Consider the following 8,940-nt stretch of genomic DNA (forward strand, 5'->3'; position numbering starts at 1 on the left):
GCTTAGTTAGCATGGAGTATGTGTCGGTTCCCTTTGGTTCTGAATGAAGCTGGTGTTTGGGTCAGTATCGACCCTTTAATTTCACCTCTGTTGTGATTGAGGTTCCACTGTAGAAAAGCACAAGATGACATTCGAGTGTCTGCGCATGTTTTACTTGTTAAGCACGAATGTAACGTTTACGTTCTTGTAAACTGAATGCTGTTACCTGCAGCTTGTGGCTCACGCTGTACAGACTGAACCAGGACGCAATGCTTTGAGTCTCTGAATGATCTGCCTGTTACTGTATGTGTTATGTTAATGTCAGACGCTGTCTGTGTGATCCAGAATCTCATCCTCACTCAAAAAACAATCTCTGTGTTTGGCTTCACCGAATAAGCTCTTGTCACTTTTCCTCATTTAGCACTAAAGTAACTGTGACGCCACTTGTGCCCCACCGCTGGGCTGCAGGTCAGGACTGGGCCACTGCTGTGTCTCTGGCTTCGACCATGTGGTCCATGTTCTCCTCCTAATATTGTCAATTTCACTTAAAGTCAGGAACCCACAAAAGGGTTTTCAAGCTTTTATTTTTATTTAATTTTTTACAGAGGAAATGATCTGTTAGTGAATGAACTGGAAGGACCAGTGCGATAGTTGCTTGTGTTAAAGCCAGTCCACAGCTTCATGCTACTTTCTCACAGATCCACTGCAGGGAATCATCACAGGAAAGGTCATTCCACTGAGCAGTGTCAGCTCTGATGTGTCCACAGTCCTCATCACCATTCAGCCCAATATTATCAGGCTGGTCCGTCCCCCAGAACCTATCAGGTGTAAGAACAGAGAATGAACTGGAGCAGAATGAAGTCCAGACTACGACCATCTGGTCTGATTCACGTCTCAGTCTTACTGAGCTGAGGTGGAGGTCAGTGGAGTTCCATCGATCCAGGTCCAGGTCCCCTCCTGGTCCCTGTCACTCAAACCAATCCAAGCTGCCTTCTTGGTGATTCCAGAGACGAACGTCTGTTGGAAGCAGAACAACATATAGACGACAGAGTCATTTAAGAAGGCTGTTAACCTACAGGGTGCCGATGGAAACTGGACTATTGTTGGTTGAAGAAGAAGAGGAGGCAGAAGTATTCGTGGTCAGAGAGAGAAGAGGTTAATGTTGGCACAATGACAGGGAAAGGCAGAGAGCTGGCAGACATGATGGAGAGAAGGAAGGTGGATGTACTGTGTGCAGGAGACGCGGTGGAAGGGCAGCAAAGCCTGTAGTGTTGGAGGAGGATACAAACTGTTCTACCACGGTGTGGAAAGGAAGAGAAACGGGGTGGGAGCGATCCTGAAGGGGAGAACCATGTTCTAGAGCTGAAAAGAGTCTCAGACAGAGTGATGAGCTTAAAGCCAGAACTCGAAGGGGTGATGGTGAATGTAGTCAGTGGGTCTGCTCCACAGACTGGGGGTGGGTCCCACTCTGGGCGCGGGGGCATCTCCTGTCAGGCTCCCTACGGACCGTGGGTCCTCAGGCTCCACTCTCTCAGGCCGACCCTCCCACCGGGGGGAGTGTTTGCCCCTGGTTCTCATGGTACAGCGTTGACCCACTGTGGCCCACTCAGGTGCTGTCTCTATGGCTGCTGCGGCTCTGCCATGTCTGCTGTGAGAATGTTGGTGGACAAGTACAGAGATGGTCAGAAGGAGCTGCATTGTGTCTTTGTGGATGTAGAGGAGGTGATGACAGAGTGGAGGGAGGAGCTGTGGGACTGGATGAGGTTGACTGGAGTGGTAGAGAAGTAAGTCAGAGCAGTCCAGGTCAAACAGAAGAGTTCAAGGTGGGACGACACCAAGATCAGCTTTGAGTCCCTTCTTGTTTGCTTTGCTGATGAACAGACTGACAGACGAGGTCAGACAGGAATCTGGACAATGATGTTTGATCTGCAGTGAGGAGAGAGCAGGTGGAGGAACAGCTGGAGGTGGAGGTTTGCTGGAAAGAAGAGGCATGAAAGTCAGTGGTAGTAAGACAGAATACATGTGTCTAAACCAGAGGTAGAACAGTGAGGCTGCAGAGGCTGAGGTGAAGAAGCTGCAGGAGTTTAACAGTTCAGTTGGAGTTGGAGCAGGTGGAGGAAAGTGTCAGGAGAGTTGTTTGACAGTAGAGTGTCAGCGAGACTCAAAGGAAAGGTGTAAAGACAGAGGTGAGAGCAGCTCTGCTCTGTGGGTTAGAGACGGTAGCACTGAGGAAGAGACAGGAGGCAGAGATGAAGATGCTGAGGTTCTCCTTATAGTGACGAGGTTGGACAGAACCAGGAACCAGCTCATCAGAGGACTCACGCTGCCTGTTAGTAACAAAGTCAGAGAGAGGACGTGTGAAGAGGAGGGAGAGGGAATACACTGGTAGAAGGATGTTGGAGATGGAGCTGCCAGACAAGAAGACGAGAGGACGACCAAGGAGGAGATAGATGGATGTACTAACAGAGGACATGAGGTTGGCTGGTGTGCGTGGAGAAGACGCCCAGGATAGAGTGAGGAGGAAAAGGATGATTCGCTGCAGAGACTCTGATGGGAACAGACGGAAGGAAAGAACATTGTGCTGCACCTGCTCTTTACTGGAGTCGATCACCACCAGATGTGCGTCTCTGCTTCTGCAGTCGTCTCTGCCGTCTGTCCAAGGTCCAGACTGACTGGAGAGGAGGTAACAGGAACAGCCGAACCTCCTCCATCCATCAGGACACGCTTTCTCTGTAGCAGAAAGCAGCTACAGTAGCATCAGTTCAAACACACGTCCAGTATATGGGATGCAACAAATGGTTTTAGATCTTATCAAGTTATTATTACTATTATTATTATACACTCACTCTGCTTGAGCAGCATCTGAATTTCAGTGACGTTGGTCTTCAGCTGGTTTCTCTCCTCAATCAGATCAGTGACGTTGGTCTTCAGCTGGTTTCTTTCCTCCATTAAATCAGTAACGTTGGCTTTGATGGTGGAGAGTTGTGCAGCAGCATCGTGGTCTGAGACAGAGATAATGAGACGCAGCCCATGACATGACAGATGTTTAGGCCAAAGGTTGTCTACAGGTCAGTAAAAGTGGGTCAAGGCTCCTAAAAGCCGGTGACCACAGCACTGACTCACAGTGGACACCGAGGCAGATGAGCCCAGCGAGCAGCAGAACACTCAGCAGAACCAGACCCAGGACCACGGCTCCATGACGTGATCTCTCTGAGCTCCTGGGCCCTGAAGAGCAAACATTCAACAGTAATGACCCACAACAGACGTGTTCTCACCTCAGTGCTGCAGCTCCTCCGTCTGACCAAAGATTCTCACCTGGTTCCATTCCTAAAGGTCTTGTCTTAACAGACATATCGTTTTCAACGTTCGCATATATGTCCTCCATGATATGATATCACTATTTGAGGAAGTTGAGTTTCTGAGGAAGTAACAAGACGAGTCGGCAAAGTTAGTGGTTATAAAAGGAATGAAAGCTTTAAGTCAGGTCACAAGTAGAAAAACATCAACACGCAACCAGAACAGTTAAACAAGCTGCTTGTTGAAGTGGAACCAGTGATCGTCTCTAAAATGACAACGCTACCTCAGTCACTTTTTTTTGGATTAAAGACATGAAATGACAGCATATTTATTTTGATAATCAATCCTACAGTAGACTACGTCAAACCTAATTTAGTACTGTTATGTGTTTGTTTTCGCTTTGTTGTTTTTGTTGTCAATTCCGACCAATGAAGTTAATGAGCTCCCTTCTGGTGTTTACGGCTCAGTGCAGACGCCAGGTTTGCTTCTGAGGATGCAGTTCTCACCCACCGCCACCAGGGGGAGTAGAGTCCCACCGATGAGCCGGCACAGTGCTGTGGTCGGCCCCGTCTTCAGACTGGCAGAAGAAGAGAAGGGGAGCACAGGTCACCCGTTACCTGCCTCATCTTTTTTCAGTGTTTTCCTAGGCCGGTAATGCAGACGTGAAGCTCACTGTGTTGTGTAACTGAAGCCTTCCTTTCTGGCTCCAGCTGTGACGGTGGTGCAGCCCTACAGAGTGCTGAGCTCCAACGCCACGGCAACGGTCCGATGCTGGATCCAGCCCCAGCCCGCCTATCACCAGAGCCAGTCCCCTGAGGAGCAGAGCCCTCCGTACCCGTACCCGGACCCCGAGGTGTTCCGTGTGGCCCTGCTGAGGAGCCCTCACGGCTCCCAGGAGCTGTGCTCGTCTGTGATCAACGTCACCGGGCAGAGAGTCACAGATGTGAAGGCCGAGGGAGAGGTGAGGCTGAACGAGGTCATCAGACTTCATCCAACAGCTGATCGTTAAACAGACTGGGGCAACAGAACTCAGGGTTTGATGTAGGAGCTGTGATCATAACCTCTTTGTTGCTGTAACCATGGCAACATAAAACCACATTTTTACGAGAAGGGACTTTGACCTCCAAAAATCGACCTCTACATAACAGTGCTGAGCTAAGGACGCAGCCTGGTGTCTCTAGATCAGTTATGCTTGATCAGTGTTTTTCAACCTTTTTTGAGCCAACGCACACTTTCTTCTTTGGGAAATCCTGGAGACTCTGTAGCCTATATTACAGTAACAATGTGAAGTCATTCTAATCACAGTTTTATCAACAGGAATCAAATAAAAACAGAAAAAAAATATTTTACAGTCACATTTTTATTTTTACTCAGTCAGTGTGAAACCTGCACCTGCACCTGAATGAAAGCAGCACTGATATCCTGACAGAAATAGAAGACAGAGAAACACAAAGCTCTTCAACTGCTCTCAGTCTCTCTCTGCTTTTACATTTTATAGCAGTCAGACTTAAAAAGCTAATCTCACACATATACGTTGTGGAAAATGGGAGCAATTTTGAAATTGCTTTATTTGCCAGAATGGCAGTAGCCAACCAAGAACTGTCCAAAGGCAGATCAGCAAAGCTTAGCTTTAAACCACAATTTGTCTCAGTTCAGCTAGTTCCTCCTGCGGCTGTAAAGTCACGTCCTTTCCAGCTGATACTGAGCTGTTTGGGTTCCTGACCCAGTCAAGGTTCTCAGTTGAGGTTGAAGAGAAATAAAATGACCTCCTCTGCTCAAGCGTATTCAAATGTTTAACCATTGCCTCGCACAATGCAGCAGTATAAACATTATCTTGCACTTTCCAGGTTGCCACTTTCCACATGCTGTTGCCAGAGGTACACCTTTGAACAGAATCCATTTATTTTATCTGTACTTGTAAGTGTGTTTTCATATCAATTCAGTTTTATTTGTTTTCATTTCGACCTGCATTCGTGTGTTCAGATCAGTCAAACGATGAAATATATCTGCCAGGTATGCCAGCTTTGCGCACCACTTATCACTTAAAAGCAGTTTTTGGAAATCGAACTTATCATTTGTCATTTCTCTTCTGGACGTCCATATAAACCAGCATGGCTTTATGCTCCGCTCCCATTTCTTCACACAAGGATCCAAACATACATATTTTTATGTAAACTGTTTGAACTGTTGGACTGTGGGAGAAAGCTGGAGAACCCACGCGAACACGGGGAGAACATGCAAACTCTGTTTGCCTCCGGGAATCGAACCCAGGACCTCGCTGTAAGGCGACAGTGCTGCCCACCATGTCGCCTGGACACGTTTTCTCTGTAGCATGAAGCAACTGTGAAAACACACGTCTAGAAGATTTGATGCAACAAATGTTTTTCGATATTATTATTAGCATTTTTAAAAAAAGTGCCCTCGAACTCTATCTGTGACATCACGCACTCTAGCTCACGCAATACACCCTAATGGAAAAGCTGAGAAAAACAGATACACATGAAGCAGCTCAGCTGGTAGCGCGTCGACCTTGGAAGGCAAAAGGTATGCGGTTCGATCCCCAGCCTCGGCATCAGGTGTGTCCCTGAGCAAGACAGGCGCCAGCTCCCCGAGCGCCGCTCATGTGGCAGCTCACTGCTCCCCCAAGGGGGATGGGTCAAATGCAGAGAAAGAATTTCCCCATATTAAGGGTTAATTTATTTATTATATTTATTATTTATTAATTTGTGTTTTATCAATAGAGACATAATTAGAATCACCAGAGATTATAATGAGGGCACTCAGATGTTCAGTTCGTATCAGTATCGTCGTATTAATGAAGTTACAAGCCGTCGTTGGGTTAGCAGCCGGGGGAATATACACAGCAACTGCAATAGCATGTGAGAACTCATGGGGTAAATAATAAGGTCTAAGACCCACTGCCAACAGTTCAACGTCCGAGCTACAGATATGGTGCTTGACTGTTATGTGGCCAGAGTTGCACCACCTACTTTGCTCTTGCCGCTTGTCGATCACTCTCTGTCAGCCCGAACAGTCTGAAATCCCTCAATGGAGTGTAGCCATGACTCTGAACAAATCATCAAGCTACACTCCCAATATTCACTATCACTCCGTACTAATGCATTTACAGTAGCTCGTCCACCTTCTTCACCAATGATCTCATGTTGAACATACACCAGTTGGACAAATCTGATGCAGCTGCTGTGTCCAACTTCTCTTCCTTCAACCCTGGTCTGATCTGACTAATTTGGTTGGACTTGCCTCTTTCGCTGTCTGCCGCTACGGTGCCGCGTGTCTTCCGTCACCGGCCTCCTGGGATTAAATCTGTTTAGACTATGGGCACGTTGAGTGTGAAGGGTTGGACCATTCCTCACCACCACCCACCATGAAGGGTGTGATGAACTTTGTTTCAACAGCCTTTGTGGCAAAAGACTTGAACTCATGAACTTCTTTAGTTTGGTTTATTTGGTTTTGTTTTGTTTTGTTGTCTGTCTTGTGTTTAAGGTGTGAGTTGGTGCACGTTCTTTGTCGGTTTGTTTAATCAGTTGTCATATTGGATGTTGGAGATTGACTTGCTGCAAGAAAAGAAACAGGAGGAGGAAAGCTCTAGCAGGTTATGGGAGGGTTAAGGAGGTGATGTGTGAGTTAGGAGTTTTTTAAGAAAAAAAAAACACCCAAAAAACACCACTGTGGAGGTCTTTGTAAGTTAGTTGATTTTTGTTTTTACTTAAAACTCTGTATGCTTTTGTTTCTACTTGTTTCTTTAATATTATTATTGGGTGTCCAATCCCGAAAATAACAGAGCTTAAACGCGTGAGCAGCTGACCTAAAAATGAGATCCATGGCTAAAATAGATGTGTAACCCCCAAGGACCGTTACCAAGAATAAGGAAGCACCTTCTGAAAGTCGTAGAAGATGTGAATGCAGCCCAACCAATACCAACCTATGACCATCACTGAGGACCCAGGCTTGATTATACACGACTTTTTGCTATAAGCTCAACCACAGGCCCACAGGGGCAGTTACCCATGGATAAAGATGCTGGAGAAAGTCCTCAGATGTGAAGGACAGGTGATGGCACCGGACCCTGACACGATCATGCCTATTGGTTGAAGACGATAACCTCACACTCCCCCAACATTCCCCTTCAGCTGACCACCCCCACCCAAAAAATCCTCCCAGCAGATCAGGGACGAGCGCCACGCACAGGCCGATGTACGGGTGCCTACTGGTAGCGCCTCCATGTCCGGACCTACGCGTGACACACAGCTAGACCTTTTACCAGTCGCGGTTGAGTCCATCCTGATGAGCCACTTGTGTGGGGTCGGAGACCCAGTCTCATGCTTTCCATGAGGAGTTGGTCCCGTGACACACCACCTGCAGAACCACCTCGTTTACTGGGGGTGTTTTGCGACTGTAATTGCTTTCAACAGCATGTGCAGTGATGTCAGTCAGTGTTGCGCCTGAATGGCAGTTTGATTTCACAGAAGTATGGACCGACGTGGAGTTACCATTGTGGTTTGTTTTGAGTGTTTACCTTTTTTGAGCAGGTAGTTTCAGCGCTTCAGAACATTTGAAACCAATCAACTGAAGTGGTCAGGCTCAGTGTCATGGTTGAAAATGTGTTTTTTATCATAGATTTAAGCAAGCATCAAGCTTTCGTCTACTTCAATATAGAAAATTGGTTAAATGCACAAGTAGTATTAAGATATTGTAGTAATACTCAAACCATTTTATTAATATTTATTCACGAACTTCATACATACACCAAACATGCTTAGAAGGTTGTACGGGACGCTCCAGGGTGACGGACCCACGTGCACGAGCGGGAAACCAAGATTGGTGATGAAAGGGTTGAATCTTCGCGTGGTCTCAGAAAAGCAAGGGTCGATACACAGTGGACAGGCAGTTACAGTTCAGGCAAGATCCGGGCAGGAGAGGATGTTCCAACTCCAGACTCCAACTCTTTGAAGCAGAAGTGTCGTCAAGCAGAATCTCGAGAGGCGTTCCGAATCACGTGACCAATGAGGCGAGCGGCGTTGATAGGTCAGCGTGACTGCCGAGCGCTTATGCGCCAGTTTGAACGGACAGTGTTTTAATCCTTTAGAGCTTTATAAACGTGGCAAGCGGTTCCGGAGATGATCATAAGGATGATAGATGATCTATAAGATAGGACAGGTTTCACATTACAGATAATAGCAATGTATTTTATGACAAGTTCAAAATGTAATTTAAGACTAAATTACATTTTTCTACAATTTAGTTCTGCAATTTCAGTATGATATCTTTATTAGCAGGACAATCACTCTTCTCCAAAGCTGGAAGGGCGTGGTGAAGAATGTGATTAAAGCATGTTCTGTGAAAAATAAAATGAAATAAAGGTTTGATTTACTAAATGAACAAACATGTTCCTCAAGGTAGGAATAAACAGAGTAGTTGCAGTAGAAACCAAATAAGTTTTAATTAAACATCGGGGAATATCAACATATTTGCCACATCAAGGCTTCTTATTATATAACTATCCACAGAGAAAACACAATTACACACCCTTTCTTTAATGAAATAAGTGTTATTGACAATAAAAACATGGACCGTGATCATGAACAACCAGTATCAGCGAGGGTTGTGGTCAGTCGGCTCTGATGGCCCTTTCACACAAAAAAC

At 46.2% G+C, this 8,940-nt stretch overlaps 1 protein-coding gene across 3 annotated transcripts; it reads right to left on the reverse strand.

The window, feature by feature from the left end:
- Positions 1-547: 547 nt before the first annotated feature.
- Positions 548-3,538, reverse strand: LOC114847667 (CD209 antigen-like protein C). Of its 3 annotated transcripts, XM_055505266.1 has the most exons (7): positions 3,295-3,448; positions 3,103-3,204; positions 2,891-2,981; positions 2,826-2,848; positions 2,567-2,709; positions 884-996; positions 548-797 (listed from the first exon to the last, which is right to left on the reverse strand). In XM_055505266.1, exons 1-7 carry the CDS (start codon positions 3,362-3,364, stop codon positions 659-661), a joined length of 681 nt encoding a protein of 226 aa, XP_055361241.1. In that variant the 5' UTR covers positions 3,365-3,448; the 3' UTR covers positions 548-658. The 3 variants fall into 3 exon arrangements, with proteins under 3 accessions (XP_055361241.1, XP_028993468.1, XP_055361242.1); XM_029137635.3 differs by having other exon boundaries at positions 2,826-2,981; XM_055505267.1 differs by lacking the exons at positions 548-797; positions 884-996 and adding an exon at positions 1,003-1,954 and having other exon boundaries at positions 2,826-2,981; positions 3,295-3,538.
- Positions 3,539-8,940: the final 5,402 nt, after the last annotated feature.

Source organism: Betta splendens, chromosome 21 (genome assembly GCF_900634795.4).
Source record: "Betta splendens chromosome 21, fBetSpl5.4, whole genome shotgun sequence".
Lineage (NCBI taxonomy): Eukaryota > Metazoa > Chordata > Actinopteri > Anabantiformes > Osphronemidae > Betta > Betta splendens.

Coding starts and splice junctions, on each gene's coding strand:
- LOC114847667 (XM_029137635.3), bottom strand. CDS start 3,364: ATGGAGGACATATATGCGAACGTTGAAAACGATATGTCTGTTAAGACA. Junction 997..2,566: donor TCGACTCCAGTAAAGAGCAG/GTGCAGCACAAT, acceptor TGCTTCCAACAG/ACGTTCGTCTCTGGAATCAC. Junction 798..883: donor CTGACCTCCACCTCAGCTCA/GTAAGACTGAGA, acceptor TACACCTGATAG/GTTCTGGGGGACGGACCAGC.